This window comes from Acipenser ruthenus, chromosome 10, assembly GCF_902713425.1.
Source record: "Acipenser ruthenus chromosome 10, fAciRut3.2 maternal haplotype, whole genome shotgun sequence".
Lineage (NCBI taxonomy): Eukaryota > Metazoa > Chordata > Actinopteri > Acipenseriformes > Acipenseridae > Acipenser > Acipenser ruthenus.
The window spans coordinates 32,845,399-32,865,438 of NC_081198.1; the positions used below are offsets into that span (position 1 = coordinate 32,845,399).

General features: G+C 36.9%; 1 protein-coding gene across 4 annotated transcripts in view; it reads right to left on the bottom strand.

Moving 5' to 3' along the window:
* The window catches only part of LOC117409279 (histone deacetylase 4-like), a 233,605-nt gene that overhangs the window by 76,540 nt on the left and 137,025 nt on the right, over window positions 1-20,040 (bottom strand). For all 4 annotated transcript variants that reach the window (XM_059032052.1, XM_034015082.3, XM_034015072.3 and 1 more), the window contains one exon: window positions 4,092-4,336. In XM_059032052.1, the coding sequence (XP_058888035.1) occupies window positions 4,092-4,336 (245 nt within the window). The remainder of the gene's footprint in view (window positions 1-4,091; window positions 4,337-20,040) is intronic.

A 20,040-nucleotide genomic window follows, 5' to 3' on the forward strand; every position in this document is an offset into this window, starting at 1 on the left:
AGTATTTCCATACATTCATGTTGTTGATTGTGATGAATGCCTCGGGTGTGCTCTGGGTTTGGTTATATAAATTCAACAGGAATTATGAGTAGAGATAAGTCTATATTTATCGTGCATGAGCATTTACTGTGCTGTAGCTACTACTTGGTTTATCCTATACACACTGAAATTACTGTTGGAACATTAAGTTAGTAAACCAATAAATAAGGTTACGACCAAGTTCCGTGACAATTGGGTAATTGGGTAAGCAGTGTGACATATGGACAGACAGACACCCTCCTATTTATATCCCCTTCACTAGATGTTTCACCCCAGGCAGGAGATAATAACTACTGTAATAAATGCTTTTCTGGTAACAAAAGTACGCATAAGTTCCTGGTTTCAGGCAAGACCAATAAAACAAATGTAAGACCTTGGTTTAAGATAAAATCACACAAGAGAATGGCTAATAAAATAAAAGGCATTATTTAGAGCAATGCTCTCTGCTTAGTTAAATAGAAGCAATTAACAATTAGTATTTTAATGATGCCCATTACCACAGATTAACACACATTATCAACACAGGAGCCCAGATACATTACAGGCCGGTGTTTGTTATATAAACTCAAACCCGCTTCATATCATTCCTGGTAAAGTCACCCTTCCTCTTATGATCTGATTCAAGCATTCAAAATTTTAAAGGTATTGACAATGTCGACCCAAGGGACTTTTTCGACCTGAAAAAAGAAACAAGGACAAGGGGTCACAAATGGAGATAAAGGGGCACTCAGAACAGAAAATAGGAGGCACTTTTTTACACAGAGAATTGTGAGGGTCTAGAACCAACTCCCCTGTAATGTTGTTGAAGCTGACACCCTGGGATCCTTCAAGAAGCAGATGAGATTCTGGGATCAATAAGCTACTAACAACCAAACGCGCAAGATGGGCCAAATGGCTTCCTCTCATTTGTAAACTTTCTTATATTCTTACTATATTTGAGTTTCACAGAAAGCCATGCATTACACTGAGTGGAAAGAGGATAGTTACTGTTGAGTTGCGCAATGGAGTTGCAAAAATTATGTAACTGTTCCTCATTATCAACATACCTGACAAAAAGATTATTTTCATGTTTTAACTTGAAGAGCTTTTAGCATTCAAATTAAAACCCTTTAGAATTATCAGATTATGCTTCATAAAGTTGAATGAAATCTAACATGGAATACTGTACTACTATTATGTATTTTCTTTGACTATGTTCCTGAAATTCTAGGTGATGCAAAACATTTGGCCATATCTCTTATTTTGAAGTTTGTAATATACAGTAATCTCACAACCTTAACCATGATTCCATAAAAAACTACCCATTGAAAGTACATTATTAGTGTCAGAAGTTACTCAGCGCTGCAGTTTTCCACAGTCATGTTTAATTTTACATGGAAATTTAGTTCTGTTTCCTTGGTGTTGGTAAGTCTTCCCTTCAACATATAAGTAAGGGCCAATGGTTTTCGAAGATACCAAAGATGCTTCTTTAAACAGAGAATTATGGGGGTACTGAATGGGTTATCTAGCCATGTTGTTAATGCTGTATCACTGGGATTATTTAAAACACAATCTGACAAAGTTTTGAGATCCATCAGGAATCGGGGCATTAATCTCGTGTTTGTACATTTATGTACATGTTCTTACATTTAATCTATATAGATTTTTTTTTTTTTTTTATGAACTGTACAATAAGTTACTTTTCATGGAAGGCATCTGCTGCACTATAAGCTCTTTGCCCCATGACCCATGATTTGCACGCATGAACATTACGTCCTTATTCTCATGAGCACAGTGTTCCTGTGTCTGCCAATAACCTGAAACAAAGATCTCCAGCATGAAGAAAAAATAGAACAGTGAGTAAGATGCAAAACACGATTGGTAAAAAAGTTGACAGGAATTTTATGGAGGCTCCTCTATATCTGTTTGCATGTCACTCTTCAAGTTGCAGGAGCAATGCTTCAGAAAAGAGCAGAATGATTCATTTCTATGAATTTTGCAAGCTATTAATTTCAACAACAACAACAACAAAAATCCACTAAAAGGGCATTATTAAAAAATAATATATATATCCATGATTGTTTTTTAAATTTATTTTGGGGTAGTGCTTCCACATGCTGGGTGCCAGTATACAGTAATGTATACAAAATGTACCACACATAACAAAGGAGAGAAGAACAAGGTGTTTTACTGATCTGCCTTTCTGCTCATTTTAAATCAAGTCACATAAAAAAGCCCACAAGCTACAACAGAGTTGTTATTGAATAAAGAAGTGATGTGAGGTGTGACAAAAAAAAAACACACCGGTAGTGGCTTTTCACTCACAAACAAGACTCATTACAGACATGATAAGCCTTTCAGATAAGCCTATTTTTAGAACAAAGCATTTTTTTTTTGTGTATCACTGCAGAAGCTCTAGTAAAAAAAAAAAAAAAAAAAATGGAGTTTTAAAAATTGACCTAAACTCCCTGGTGGTTCCAAGAAAATGGCATCCTTAGTAAAACCAGTGTTATTCCACAAAGGGCCATTCTGAGATTTTCAGTCAACAAAAAGGCAGATAATGAGCTGGCATCTTACTGGACCAATACAACTCAAGTACATGACACAGCCTGTATTAAGAGCACATTAGCAAAAAAGGTTAGTTTTAACCAACCAAAAACCTCTTAGTCATGTGGTTGTGTTTAATATATTAAATACATCATTTGCATCAGTGTCACAATATGCCAGTGGACAGGCAACCAGTTGCAACTGGGCTCAAGAGGTCAGAGGGCAGGATTTAATGGTAATGAAGGCCACATTTGGCTCCTGGGCCTAGGTTTGACAGGCTTGGTGTAAAGTTATGCTGCAACCACTACTCCAAACAAGATGCCCTTCTCATCCAGTGCTTGTCAATTTTGCATGAATCCGTTTTATAAATAATGGAGAGCTGTCATCTATCCATTAGCACCCCATGCAACCACATTCTGTTTTTAATAATATTCAATTTAATAAGCTAGCTACTGTAGCAATTTAAATAAATGGTGGCCTTTATAACAAACTCTGTAACAAATTCTTTTATTTCAATAGCACACCATTTTCATAAAATTATTATCAAAATGTGTTTATAAATGTGCCAGTGTGTTGAACCTGTTGGTTCCTATAACTGTATGTAATCCAATTTAACAACTTATCCCTGTGTCGGAGAAACAAAACAGGGAGGTGCCTTTTTAAATGTAAATGTATAAATGTTTCCTAGAAGTTTAGCAGTGTCATAATTTATTACGAATATAATATACAACTTTTAGCACCATGTTATTAATAAAGAGGTATAAAGAGTTTTTGAAAACTGAAATCAAGATAATTCTTAAGCTATAGACTGTCAGTGATTGAGATTGAGGGGTGGATTCATAAATCACACTAAGTATAACCCTTTTAAATCATATTTTAGAATGCATACTTTTTGTAATATACTGTAAGCTATATTAACATGTATAAAGCTCATGATTAAAACTGATTAATATCACAGTATAATGTGCTGTCTTTTACACATTTTAGGAGGATTTACGGGTGCTACACATCAGTACTGTATGTACTGTAACAAGAAGCCTGCAGTGTGAAGTATACTTAGTTTCTAACTGATAAATGTAGGCAAAAAACCCTCCAACAAAAAATGAAAACACTGGAGACCAGTGTGGTCCAGTGGTTAAAGTCCAGGGCTTGTAACCAGAAGATCACAGGTTCAAATCCCACCTCTACCACTGAGTGACTCACTGTGTGACCCTGAGCAAGTCACTTAACCTCCTTGTGCTCCATCCTGCGGATGAGATGTTAAATCAATGTCCTATTGTAAGTGACTCTGCATATAATGCACAGTTCACAGCATACCTCTGTAAAGCGCTTTATTATTATTATTATTATTATTATTATTATTACTTATTTTGTTTTCACCTAATAAAACACAGAAAAACAGAAGCTATACAGTATACTACAGGTGTATTTGCTAGGGTTATACACAAAAGGTACATTTTATAGAAGGGCTGTACCTCATATTCCCAGGCAAAAGCTTGAACTGGGGTGACGTAGTCGGCCTTTACCTTGACATGCTCCTGTAGCTGGGCCTCGTGTTGGCGGGAGAGCTGCTCATGCTGCCGCTGAAACTCAGCGATGAGAAGCTGCCTCTGGACCTGCTGCTTCTGCTTGAGAGCCAGGAGCTCCTGCTGCAGCTGCTTCTCCCGCAGGTTAGGGTCCGCAGAGGGCAGGGAGAACTGGTGATCCACCCGGAGGTCCATGGGGATTGCAGCTTGGGGGACTTGCAGGGGCAGTGCTGTGCTCACATCAACTGCAGGAGAGAGAAGAGTTAAGGAAAAATAGATGACATGTTGAAATAACACATTGTGTCAGCATGGAAAAGTAGGCCACCCTAACATACAGCAACAGCATGCATAATGAACACTCCTACTGTAACACCCCTGTTTTGAGGAGATGTCCAACGTTTGCCCACCTGTTCCTTTCAGAAACACAAACAACTTTAACAACATTATAAAAGCAGTGAAAAACGTAATTGTACTGAAGGAGATGTATTGGGAGTTGTTTCTTTTTTTTTTATAACACTGAAATTGTTTTCTTTTAAAATACAGTAAATGCAGGCAAACTCAGTTTAGCCCATTCTGTATCTTAACAACTGAGCCAATTTGGTGACATAATCTATGACCTATATGTGGAATAACTTCCTGTTACAAATGTCCATACAAAGAGCGGTGAAGATACTGCCTTCATTATCTTAACCAATCACCATCATTTTCAATTTAAACACCACTTGTAGTGTTTATTAGTCTCAGGGTTGGTCATTTTACACCAAAAATTCCTAATACTAAGTCACCTCCATCTGGAAGCAAAAGTAGTATCTTTCAGACCAATCAATTCAATATATTTCAGCTTGATACATTTTTTCCATAATCATCCTAAGCTTCTAAATGTGTATTTCAGTTCCAGTTTGGGCCTCACTCTTTCTGAATCTACATGGTCCCATCCTGGTAAAATGCTACATTTCCAGGTATCTATTAATGCCCTGCTAGCAGACAGCCAACCTGCTGCCTCCAAGGAAAATAATCCATTTTAGGCTGACTACTGGGCTCAATCGACCCCCAACCAAGAGTTGAACCCGTAGCCTCAGAGTCCAATGGGACGTGCTGTATGGGTAACCACAACACCACTCGCTTTACAATATCTGAGGCAGCTGCAACCCAAAGCTTTTTATTCCAATATGCCTATGGGCCTTTAGAAATAGCAAGTAATCTTTTACAGTAAAACGTTTCTTTTTCTTCAACAATTTCAAAGTTCTGGGTTAACAGCGTTTTATCCTCACACATTCAGACGCAGAGCCGATGGCTACTGTGGCAACTTTGGCAGATAAATAGCTGCTGAAAGAAAATAAATGAAACAGAAGGATCCAGAAGGACCTGGAAGAGGATTACCTGGCAAAGCAAGGCACACCATTCGGGTCTGGGATATTGTTAATTAATTCGAAGCCAAGCGGGCAATTCATTTCCAACAAAAATGTATTGCAATTAGATCACAAACGGAGGAGCCCCAAAAAGTTGAATTTACTCCTCAAAGCCATCAAGCCTCGTAAACAAACTCAAACAACGTGCAGTGCAGTGCACACAATGTCTGCATGCACCCCTCAATACAGTGATAATGTAACCCTTGTTTACACAGTGTGTAAGCGGCAGCTTTCAACAAGACTGCCAGGAAGTTAAGCGTCCTTCAGTATTCTGATGGTCTGTTTCAATGACAACTAGTTTGACTGTCTTATATATTCCAATATTGAAATATGTTCCAGTACATGACAAGCAAGGCCTCTCGTTTTCAAAGATGTTTTTTCTCACTAAAGATCTGCAAGTTATTACAATCAGTATGACATGCATTCTAATATTGTACTGTTTTCTGAAACAAATGGACTGTACATCTGTGTTTGATGGGCCAAACACATTAAAAATGCTACTACACCAGTGCAATATAAGAACACAACAAAAGCTACAGGACAGTTGGCTGATCAACGTTTGTCCAGTTCCCAGTAGCTCACTGATCTCAGAACTCAGCCAGTCCTTAGGGATCCCATTGACTAAGCAGCTTCCCATTCCTCTCACCCATTTCATACCCTCCAATGTGAGTCTGTCTCCAGTCTGGTCTCCCCTAATCTATCTTTGTTCAAAACTAAATAGGCTCTATTCCCTCATACCTTTTAGTGCAGGTATTAGTCTGATTGCTCTTAGCTGGACTCTGTCCAAAAGCTGCATTGTCCTTTAAGTATTGCAGGGACTAAAACTGAATGCAATTCAATGCAGCCTCACCAGTGGGTTATGCAACCTCATCATAACCTCCCTTGATTTATACACTTTTAACTACACATCATAGCCACACTTAACTATACACTATAGCCTTGTATTATCTAAGCCTTTTTAATTGATGTTCACATTACAGCATCCCAAATTATGCCATGCTGCAGGACAATTGGGACACATCTACTGAGTATTGTAGCTAGTCTTGTTTTGCTTTATCAACAATTTATTTATTATTTATTTGTTTATTTAGCAGACGCCTTTATCCAAGGCGACTTACAGAGACTGGGGTGTGTGAACTATGCATCAGCTGCAGAGTCACTTACAATTACGTCTCACCCGAAAGACGGAGCACAAGGAGGTTAAGTGACTTGCTCAGGGTCACACAATGAGTCAGTGGCTGAGGTGGGATTTGAATCGGGGACCTCCTGGTACAAGCCCTTTTCTGGAACCATAAAGCCACTTAACTTCTTGGAGCTGGCATACTAGAAACTACCCATATACAGTAGACTCATGGCTGGTCTAAATTCAAGTGAGAAGAGTCAAGTGAGAAACGTACTCATTATTTGTTTGCAATGTGTCACTTATGCGACCTTCCTCAGTGCACAAGTTCACTAAACAGTACAGCATTTCCAAATGAATCCAAAGTACATTAAACTGTTGCCACTACTGTAGAAGGCTCTACCCCTCTCCGACTGCTTTGAAATGGACCTGCCTATTTTAGGATTACAGAAAAGCATCATTTAATTTAGAACCTTTCATTGTACGCATTTACTGTACCCAAAAAACAACAAGCAAACATTTTAGTGTGTGTACTGAGCTTCTGACAATCAGATCTTCAATGTCAATCTTGATTCAATAAACAAACAATGAAGACAGAAAAGACCATTAAAGCCAGTCAACTACGTACATCTATAGGAATGTCAGGTAGACAAATTATATCTGCAATGATGGCAGATTGTAATCTAACCAATTCTGGCTTATCATTCTTGGAGGTTTGCCATTTTTTTGCTACTCTGGGAAGTTGTGGGGGAGATTAGGGAGGGAGGGCAAAAAACAATTGCGAATACAAGTGGACCCAGAATAAAAAGACAGAAAAATTCTGTGTCAGACTGTGCTACTGCAACCAGAGCACCGCAGTACTGACGTGTTCAGTTTTTCTGTGAATGTGCACCCGATTACAAAAGGGCTTGTATCGCAGTATGCAGGATAGAGGAACGCTATGTACATTCATGCATCTTACCATGCTGATGCGTCAAGAGTGACTCGCTGCCACTCTGCTCTAGAACAGACGAAATGCCACAAGTTCAAGCCATACACAGCGATTGCTGCTGACCCAGAGTGAACCGTCTGAAACAAAAGGCCCTCACAAACATCCATGTCCAGCTAAAAGGACTGCATTGCAGGACTATTTTATAGCAGAATAGAAAACTGCTTTCATAGGCCCGGTCTTGGGAATTTAAGGGAATCATATTCATGACGAAACTAAAATCACAAAGAGAGTATTGAGGATAGGACTGAAAATGATCTGCCTGGAACGATGCAGCGAAAATGATCTGCCTGGAACGATGCAGCCCATGGCTTTCAGTAAGGGAATTATTCTCTTTTAATACTAGTAATATCATTAACTTTATAAAGTAACTTTTTTTTTTTTTTTAACCTCTGCTACAAATATAAAAGCATGCATTGACATGTGGTCATAATATGATCACTAAAACAGAACTTGAAGACAACAAAACTGGAATTGAGAAAATAGGAAATACAGACATGGTTGTAATTTATCATTATATTTCAAGACCTTTTACTAGTGGCGTCCATGAATATTCCATAATTCATTGACATTTGTATCATTTAAATATAAACAACTGTTAGTAAAAAGACAAACTTGACCATGTCCACAAATATATTGGCTCCATTCCAATGCAAAAAATCGGTTGTTGAACGCCATGGTGTTCGATAATCAATTAATTGTTGCGTCTCCACAGAATCACTGAAACAATGGCAACCCTGCAAGCATCTGCAATGGGGCGGAGGCAGGGTGTGAACCGGTGACCCACACACATTTTCTTACCTCCAGACATGGATATTCAGCTACAGGGGATAGTACTACTAAAAAAAAAAACTGCAGAGAAAAATAATCAACACCCTCAGCCAACCACAATAAAGACACCGACTCCACACCAAAGTGAGAACGGTATGAAAAACCGTGACAACAACAACCACTGCCCACAGCAGAAACAGCAATATCAACAACAGACACTGACTTAAACAGCAATATCAACAACAGACACTGACTTAAACAGCAAAATCAACAATAGACACTGACTCAAGAGACAACAATCACCACAAACAAACATAAAGGGAACATTTTACGCAAAATGTTTAACGATTACCAAAAATATGCAGGTCAAATATAGATGTCAGCCTCAGCATTTGGTGCAGGCCAATTTATTTCATATTCAATACTTCTTCACAGTCTTTTCTGTATAAAATGAAATGTTGTCTTCTACACAAATACATGTTTCAATACTTTATAAAATCTGACAGAGGGTTTCTTATGATGACTTTGCTAACTGGTTACAAACATTCCTTATATGATAAAGTCGAAACGTTTAAACATGTTTAATACTAAAGTTTTATGAAATTACAGTAAATGGAAACAAATCACCCCTTGTTTAAACTACCCCATATCGAACAGACTATTGTAGCTAGCACCAGCTGAAGTAAGCACACTGAAAGAATCTTCAGGTGATGTTTTAAGTGACATGCATTGCATATTGGTAATGCACTATCAAAGTTATTACTGCAAGTCGAAAGACTCACAGACATTTTGTGAGCTATTATTAATTGTCTGAAAACTGAACAAACTAGTGTACCACAGATTTGGCCCATATCCAGATAAACAAAATGAGTCTCATTGTAAAACACAATCTATGTGCTTTGTACCTTGAATGCTAGTTATCACAAATCACAGAAAACTACACCTGGCATACGTATATACAAGGTGACTGGTGATGAAAGTATGAAAAGCATATGGTTGAGCTGGTTTATTTGCTGTACATCTGTGATTGAACCTGTGACACATTTACAACTTTACAATACGTCACAGTATGACTGTCAACTGCTAAGTAGGTACACTAGAAGTGCTTTTATCTTTTCACAAATCCTTTCAAAATCCTAACAGAATGAAAGTTTGGTGACTGTGTAGCAGTTTCAAAATGTGCAGTAAATAACGCTTCTTGCCAATATACTATGTGTTCTAGAACATGTTTTTACAATCCACTTCTGAATATGTACATTAACAGGAAAATATAAGTAAACTATTCCCAAATGTCACCTAGGAAGCATTTCATATTTAGTGGCTTATCTAACTGTCCATTTCATGGTGGGTTATACTTGTGTTATTTCCCCAAATCCATCACTGGCCAACCACAACCTCTTCACATACTGTATCAGCAAAGATGGGTTTATCATTATAAATGCTTTACGCAGTATACCATAAAATGTGTGTATTATTATTTATTTCTTAGCAGACGCCCTTATCCAGGGCGACTTACAGTCGTAAACAAAAATACATTTCAAGAATGTATTTAAACTTTCACTTACTGTAAGTGATAAATTAGCAGCAAAATTGATGTTGCCCTAACATCCAAAGCAAGCTTTATTTACAACACATTTTGAAACTGCTACAGTGACCAAACCTCCATTCTTTTAGGAGAGTGAAATTATTTGTGAAAGGATAAAAGCACATATACAAGGACCAGTATGAAAAATAAATAAATAAATAAATAAATCTTAAACCAGTTTACCTGTCTGTATGTTTTAGTCCTGTTTACCGTGCTCTCCAGTAGAACATTACAATTTGTCAACTCTTTAGACAAATGGGTAGCCACGTTATATTAAAACCACTTTCTGTGACAAACTAGAAGGAGAGTGGGAAGCGTGGGGGAAACTGACACAATGGTACCATCTGCCAGGGCCCTCTCTCTCTCGTCTGTGGGGCTCTGTGTTTCGAGCAGGGGTTCAGGAAGGGCCGCTGCATGATCGATTGAATAGAGATAGAGAGACAGCGCCTGACACAGGAGATTTTCAGAACAGAACTGTAACTCTATATTCCCAACAGAGTTGTGAAAGAACAGTGCATGTCTGAAAGAAATAGGCTGCTGCTGTTATTGGAGAGAAGTCTCCCTCTGGATCGATGCATTTGAACTTAATAGCATTGTGCTTCATCGGACAGTTCGACCACGCCTCTGGATACTCCCAGTCACAGCCAATCAGATTAGCCCCTCTCCTGTCACCATTATGTCACTCCCCTGACAAATCTTGTTCATTACTGTAAGATGATGCTTTCCTTGTTTGTTTGTTTTTTCCACCATAAACCAATCATAGCGATACTACTACAGCACACACGTTCATCACAGAGTCAGCTCAAACACATTTCCAGGGGCCTTGAAAATTGATTAGGCTTGACTAATGTATTAGGTCAATGTGGGATATTTTAACTTTCCTGTACTGAAAGACATTGTACTACACTCTATTCTATATTCCACTGAGACAGTTCTGCCTCAGTAGTATTGTATGTATTGCTAACCAGTAATTGTCGTATATTATGTCACTATGCACTAAAATTGAAGATGATTGTACTGTAGCTTCTGTGGAACCAGTCTAGATTAAAATCAAGTCCATTGCTAGAGCAACTACAGATGAAGCAAGGATACATATATTAAACTAATTTTCCAAATAGTATGATTGTGAACTTGGAGCTGTTGGTCCCTATTCAAAATGCTCTGACTCATTGCTTATTTAAAGAATGTTTTATCAAAGTCAGTTTGATATCCATTTGTTAGCTTATGCAGGTCAGTTACATTAGCTTGGTGTGCTGTTTCTACTGAACAGTACCTTTGCATTAACAATCTGAGCTCCCTGGTTGCCAACACCCAACACTACTTTCAAGACACTGCCCTTACTGCCTTCTAACCTGTGGCCTCCTGTTTAATATAACATCAAAAGATAAGAACACAGTTAATGACTTTAAGAAGTCCACAGCTTTCTCCCTGTAGCTACAATGGATTTTCAGTCATCATGTTTTTGTGACCAGTCAGAATTGTTAATGGTCTATTGAAAGAATCCTTACTCGTTTTTTTTGGTTTTGGGACAAAGTATTAAACTAGGAACATGTTTGAACGTTCTTTCAAAATTCAAATATCTGACAATTTAAAATTGGTAGAAATCAAAAATAGAATTAGCACTGTATAACTGTACAGAAATCTTTCAGGAGTCAAATTCACCTAGTACTTCATCAAATTCTGCTGCTTAGTGCTATAGAAGGTGTGTTATTTATTGGAGATGTCAAAGGAATATCCTACATTTTAAGCAATGTTTGTTAGATTATTCAAATATTGGTTCTAGCGCTTATTACAGTGTGGCGTTGTATGTCTTGCGAAGGTCTCGTAATTCATGAAGAGTGATGTGTCTGGAGCAAAGCTTACAGCAGCCAACTTTAGTAGGCCTCAAGCAGGTCTTGTGTAACCGGTTGCGCTTCAATGTTTGGAGCGAGTCATAACTTGTAATCATGTATAAAACTAACTGCTGTCACATCCCTAATAATTAAAAGTGTTCTTTTTCCAGTTTGGTAGATAAACTACAAAGACTGCTATGTTTCTTTTTTTTGTTGTTGTTACTATGCAGGCTGCTAAACCTTACGGTATTTTTTATAATATATTTCATGCCAGCACCCAGTGTTTTTTGAGTAATAATAGTGTGCTGTTATTGTTGAATGTGACTTTACATTTAAAGTTATTTATGGTTTTTTTTGTTTTTTTTTAAACGATGGGTGTAACTGACTTACATTTGAGTACATATACGGGTGAAAATATATGTAGTTACATTTTGAACTGAACACAATTGTGGGAAATTAGAGTGTTAATCTGTAAGACAAGTGTTGTAATATCCTTACTAGAGCTCTTTTATATAAAAATCTACTGCGTGTAGAAAAACACTTAATGCCAATACAAAGTTTATTCAAATTTGGGCAAAGCAGTTCTGAAGATAGCTTTCATTAGCCCAAATATTCCGCTGGGCCACCCCGATTGAAATAATTGAGGAATGGTCATGTGTCATTCCAGAACAATGTATACACCTTGCAGACTTAACAAGTTGCTATCCCATCAGCCCATGCTAGTCATACACCCTACTGATGGTGTACTTTTAGGCTGACCTCAGTGAGAAATATTAAATAAGTTTGAACTAATGTTTCAAAAACTGCAACACAAGAATGTGGGGGCAGTGATGATGATGTTTACGCTAATAAGAGGTAAGAAAATGAATGGCCTTATCAGCAGGGGTTCATTTGTAAACTAAACGTACCAGATCTTATAATTAAGGAAGAGGAATAGCATTTTTGTTTCTAGACCTAATGTACAGTCCATGATTTACAGACGCTTTCACATATGCTTCAAGTTCTCATCTGCTTGTGGGTTTCGTGCCTTATTGTTGGTGTTGGTTGCCCCTATATCTGATGTACAGTAGTGACGACACTGCTGTTGTTAAGAGGACTATATGGCGTTTCGCCGTTTGTGTTATAAAAAAAAAATAGTAGTTACCTTACTCATAGATGTCGCATCGTTGCAGTTTAAAATGAAAGTAACACATGTTTTCTCTCGCATATGTCACTCTGTGCAGCACTGAATCGAGGTTGAGCTGCAGCAGCCTGCTGCTTTGCAGTTTTCTGAACGAAATGTTTCTGCCGAAGCGCACAACGAAGGAATTGATGACTGCCAGGTCCAGTAGAGATAACAATAGGCTTGTATATAAAAAAATAGAATATTGTGGGTTATATTCAAAATAAAAAAATATATATTGTAAAAGGCAGGCAAAATGACTGCTTTGGCAGTTTAGGTGGGCAGGATTATAACTTCCTTATTTTCGTGATCCTGCCTTTCAAATGCCGTCAGGGTATTTAATACATGTATTTAGGAAAAGTCATAAACGGACAACCTCATAACTTTTAGACACGCAGAGTAATTTAAATTTGAAAACCTCAAACTGTCAAAATGACTGCCATGGCGGTTCTAGTGTCAAAGGAACTTTTGCACACTTCTTCCCACCCCTAGTGGCAGAGCCTGATCCAACTATCTTGCTGAGAATACCCAGCACTTGTGTTTTACATAACTGAAAATAAATGTAAAGAGAAAATTGGGGGATTATATGGTATTTGCTGATGCACGGATTATAAAAGCTGTGCATTTTCCTCCCTGGCGGCACAATAGGAGAGAAGCATCGGGCCAACGGGCACATTATCAAGAACAGTTCAGTTCAATAGTAAGAAATAATCTGAGGAGAATGAACCCCAGTTAAAGCATTCACTGAACAAATCCTTCTTCCTTTTGGTTTTTTAAGAATACTTCCAAAGGATGTCTGGCTTCTCAATCGTACAATTTGCATATTTAAAGCTGCACTTTCCTCAAACTGACTTCCCTGTGTGTCAGGGAAAGTTACTATACCTAAGACAGTGCTGTTCTACAGTTCAGTTCTACATGTGCACTTCACCGTTATTATTTTTGCATTTCTTTGCTTAATTTGTTTCAAACGTTTTTAAAAAGGAAGCAATTACAATACAGATTTAGCATGGAAATGACACTGTATAGCAGTGGAAAAGGACATAATATAGGGCATCCAATTTTTCTGATTTATGATTTCCAGTTCTCTCTTTATTCCAATTTAAATAACCTTTTGGGGCCTTTTTGTTTTAATTTAGTTATTTAACTGCTAAGATAAAATTTATATTCATACTAAATCAAGCAAAATATTAAAATGAAAGCATGCAAAATTATTTCAGAAGTGTTGGTTCAAAATTATGCTTCAACAAATGAATGCAATTCATAATGAAAAAGTCATATGGCAAATGGTTAATTAGCAGAGGCATACATTACTTGCTCTGGACAAGCACTGATAAGTAACAATCTGAAAGACTCTAGTCCACAGTCTTAAGTAAGATTATAAATTATGACTGCTACTGAACCCCATTGCCAGCTTTGGGTACATCCAGGTGTAGAATATACTGTAGGGCTATACAATGTAAATGTCTGTGTATGGAGTATTAGAATCAAAAGATGTGGCCCATACAGTACATTGTGTTTTTCATTGAAAAGAGGGAAGGCTGATGAAGAGAATATTGTTGATAGGTGGCTGATTGTGATGTCACCCTTCAAACTCACTTTGCAGCTGAATGCAACTGAGGTTCTTCAATGAGGTATGAATTTTTTTAAAGCTGATGACATCAACCGTACAGATACTGAGAACACAGCACAGTAGAAACAATGGTTGATGTCATGAATTGGGTCATGAAGCAGGTGAAACTATGATTGGCTGAAAGATCCTCAGGAATCCACAATTACAGTTCAGATTTTCTATTCTGCTTTAATTCATAACTTAAGTCAAAAGCATGAGAAATAAAACGAAATGTGGAAAAATCTGAAATCTGAAAGTGCCATTTAAAAATAACCTGGCTAACAGAAAAAAATAGTTAACAAAGATGCACACATCATTTTCCCTTCACTAAATCTACCAAAAGTTAGACTGTATTATGACTGTAGCCTCCAATGGTTAAACTGCCAGACAGCCATACGGAAGCCTGCATGTTTGATCTCCAGTTCAGTCACCTTCCAAATCCCTGTTCACAGTCCAGCTAGTTATGGATGGGTGGCTGGTACAACATAAAGTGAAGTCTATGCTAAGGTCACAGAACCAGCTGTCCTTTCTTCAAGGGCATGCACTATAAACTTGCATTGGGAAATAACTTTGGAATAATCTTTCCTGTGCAATAAGCATGTCAAAATGATAATGGACTCCACCACGGTTATATAATTCACTGATCATTTAAAATGTACACAACCAAAACAAAAACTGTTTATGTTAAACTCTCACAGCTAGAAAGAAACAGCCAGGAATATATATTACACATTATTGTACATAATATAGTTTCTCTAATTTGTTTTGTGAGGTAATTTTGTGGGTGTGTGTATATATATATATATATATATATATATATATATATATATATATATATATATATGTGTGTGTGTGTGTGAAATCGGTAAATCTATAGATTAACCGGTAAATGTGTAGATTTACCAGCTCGGCGTTCAATGTATAGGAGATGGTAGTTAATGCTACGCTAATGCATTTATAACCTAATAGTGATTTTTAACCTAATAAATCAATGAATAAACACAAAATGAAGAGTTGGTTTTATAATGTATTTTTAATTACCTGAATATATGCCAATTTCTTATTATTGTATCATTGAATTAATAATTTAATCAATCATTCACAAAATGAATTACATTACATACCATTTTTATATCTACAGCGTTAATTATTGTAATAATGTTTTAACTAACTAATACGTAGGCTTACCTGCTGTGCTAAGACTAAAATGAGCAAGAACAGTTTTAGAAAAAGAAAAAACTGACAAAAACCTCTATGAAAAATATAACAATAGCATCTAGTTCCTTATTCACCACATTATGGTCACCTTGTCTTGTTTTATTGTGAGCTTCCTGAATAACATCAAAAAATCTTCTTTTGCAACAAGTTCAATAACAGCTTTAAATTTTATTGCTGTGTGTAAAATTATAACACCAGTCCGGTCTTGAGGAAGCACACAGTACAGTACTTAGCCACCATACACTCTCTCTTCGTGTGTAATAGAAGGTCAGGTTTCACCTACAGGGAGCAGAAGCTCCAGTTAAGGGTGAACTAGAGGACCCGTTTGTTTGTCTGTCTGGTGAGTCACTCAACACTTTGCTTGCTGGCTGTGCTATTTTTGTGTGCTTTGTAGTATACTTGATGCAATGCTCACATCCTTTTTTACTGGAATACACATGCATAATAATATTATTGTGTTTATCTCAGCCAAAACAGTCTGTAAGCATGATGGATTAATACTAGCAGCTTTGGTTAAACAGATAAGAAATGCACTATACAACAGTACACTATTTATATTTAAAAAGTGTCCCAGCTGTCATTTTGGTTGCCTATAAAGAAAAATGGCACTGGTAAATTACAGGGCTAACAGCTGCATAGAGACTATTTTAGGTACCGTGGATGAACAATACAGGAAAGTAGTCCATATGACTAACTGGTAAACATGAAGAGGCTGGCGCTCTGGCATGTCTGCAAACTCTGTGAAAGGCAGTAACTCACAAAAGAAGCCGGCCTCAGGCAGTCATAGCTTTGCCTCTGTGAGAACTGCTCGTCAGGAACGACACACAGCCAGCGTTTGTCATATGAGAAGAGGGCTTGGTGTGAATGCACAGCACTCTTGCTATTGTCTGCATCACAGGGATTGTCAAAACTCAACAAAAGTGCACTTTCCATCCATTTATCGAGAGAGTATATAAGTTACTCTGTAAAATTGCTACAAAAATAGTAGCGACATAAGGGCGAAAAAATGGTTTTCTATCCACTGCAAAGTCTAGTGAGTCAAAGGGAATTCTCCATGACGTTTTGTGATGTCATAGCCTAATTTGCATGCGTCGCAACATTTTCAGGTTATTCGCAAGAAATATACTCGCTAGATGATTTTCCATCCTTTTTTTAAAATCAATGAACCATGGCCCTGTTCCACATATGCAGTTCATAAAACCAACAATAAAATGTACATCCCACACGGGAAAACTGAACCTGCAGTGAGTGTGAAAAATTATGTAAATAAGTGTTGCATGCGTAAAAGATACTTACAAAGGTAAAGATATAAAACCTGCAGCATTGTTTTCAGAAGTCTTCCAATTTTGTGTAGCACAGTGTACTAGGATGCATAATACAAAACTGCATAAGCAGAAAGAAAAAAGAAAAAAAAACAGTTGTATGTGTGTGTATACTGTATATATATATATATATATATGATATAATAAAAATATAAGTTTATATAAAGTAGTGTTAATTAGAATTAATACAGATTCAAAGATAGAAGTAAAAATGATGTCACAATATATAGAACACCATTACATCATGTAAGAATAAATCATGGATTTGAATGTAAACAATAACAAGTAGTTGTCATGCCGTCAAAAACCTATAAATACCTCCAATGTTTTGATTCAAACACAGACTCCCTTGAGAAAGATATGTACAACATATCGAAATGTTGGGCAGCTGGCTCTTTGAGCTAATATATATATATATATATATATATATATATATATATATATATATATATATATATATATATATATATATATATATATATATATATATATATAATGGACGCTCTTATTAATAAAAAAGACAATTGAACATTCCGTTTGTTTAACTTAATTTTAAAGCTGAGGGAACACAGAGCCACTTTGTTTCTTGGAACTTGGTTTCAGGAGACTAGATTTCAGGTCACTGCATGGCGCACCAGTGGAGACTTGAGGAGACTAGTGGCGCCAAATCAGCCAATCAAAAGCCCACTTTTAAAATACTGAATGAAGAATAAAAAGATTAACAAATTCTGACATTATTTCTCAGTCTGTGTTATGATTGCGTACGTCCGAAATTATGCAAAATGATACTGACAGTTCTCTCATTTACAAATTGTAGCCGGGGGGGGGGGGTTACTGAGTAATTTATTTTAAATTAATATCTTTAGCAAAAGGTGATGCATTCAATACGATTTTCAGGCAAATTAGCACATTTTTGGCAGTGACGTGATGAAAAAAATATTAATACTTCTGATTGGCTTATATTTGGTGAACCCCCCCGATACAGTCCATATATGGATAGTATTCATCACATGATTTGAATTAACGTATATATGATTCAGAAGGACTCCCTAAAATAGTCAGGGAGCAGACTACTTGTTTGTAGAAAACAAATTAATGATTTCAAAAGTACAGTTTAATAATAAACACTAGGAAATTAGTTTCTATCACTTTATTTATCAGTAGTCTAACATAAAATAAAAAAAGGTCAATTTATTTTATATATTAGTGCTAAAACATGTTCTTAGCTTGTTTTTTTGCCAGTATTTACTTAAACAAAATAGCATTTTTTAATAGAAACTTTGAACTTATAACGTAAACAAATCAAGTGCACAGACAACATCATATTCGTTCAGTAATTGTAAAAATAATTGTGTTTCTTATTTGTTCCACGTCTGCCAACTTGTTTTTATAATCAGAGCATGCGCAAACAATGTGACGTCACTGGAATGGTGAGGAACGGCGCTAGGACCAGAAATACGCTCATTACGGTTTTCCATGCAAGTGTCGAATAAAATGTCGCTGCGAGTAAAAAATAAAACCAACTCTAGGGAGCGAGCTTGTCATGCGAGTAAAAACTTCTTAAAAGTCGACTTCAACCGTTTTCCATAGCGTTTGTCGCATATATTTTCTTATTCGAATAAGTTTTACCGAGCATAAAAGTTGGACGGAAAAAAGGCCTAGAGGGAGAAATCAAAGGCACCTTTTAGTTTTTTTCTGTTTGTCTCAGCAGAGTGGCTGCTGAAGTACCTCTCTGAGGTGCCCGCACAAATCAAACTGAACTGGAGACAAGCAGAAGGGTAAGCAAAGGTCCAGTGAGGCGCAACCGAGTAGAGTAATTAACCCCTGAAGAACCAATACATGACAATTATAGTATGACTGTCCCACTGTAAGAGTCTAAGTCCTTTCATAAGCTGCTGCTGTATAAAGTTGTTCTGGGGTGGTGCTGGTGGGGGATTCGAAGCTTACTGTTTAATCATACAGGTGCATCAGCGTCTCTCTATACGCAAGTTTAAGCAACATTCCACTCCACAGAGAGGCTTGGGTCTGGTTGGCTCACCAGTTGTTAGTTTCTTGCTTTTATTTACTTCTATATCAGTTATCTTTGGGACACCCAATACTAAAGCTGGTTTGTCTGCTGGCCTGGATTGGCTCCCACATTCTACTCTGGAAGTGGCTGCATTTCAGCTTATTGTCAGCTTCTTTAGACTTTACGTATTTATTTTACTGTATAGATGCTTTCCTTTGTAAAGCGCCTTAAGATGCTTCATATAGAAAGGCGCTACATACTGTAAGTCTAAGTTGTACTGTATAAATCTTGAGAAATGCATGTACTTATGTGCAGGACTACCCTTATAAAGTTTATCGCAGTATATTTTGCACTTTTCCCATGCTTTTCCAATGTTATACTATGCATTTACCACAGTTTACCATGGTTTGTCATGTTTTTTAATATGCTTTACCATACCTCTCTGTGCTTTATAATGCTTCACCCTGCTTTCACTATGCATTATTACACTTTGCTATTCTTTTACTATGGGACACTTTTACAAGGATATTGCATAAAGTGAAAATGTAATAGAAATTTGTGCATTACTATACACAGTGTTGTGTAGTAATGCAAATAAACACCTTAGCCGTGTCAGAGCAATACAATGCTTACTCTAACATACAGTAGATGTATGATCGAGTACATTAAACCAAAAGAGTACACTTGAAGTGAAAAAGGTATATTACCAAGTATAAGCGCAAGCACACATGATTATACAGTATCTGCCCTGAACGATGATTGATTTCTTTTACAAAACAGAATGTTGACGACAAGCCAAAAACCTGGTCCTTAAAAGGTATAAAACAAAAAAGGATTGCTCCCAAATCACAATGTAAAAAACAATTTTATTTTGAAACTTCTGAATAGGTATTTATGCATGCGTGCTACTGCAGCATGACAGTGA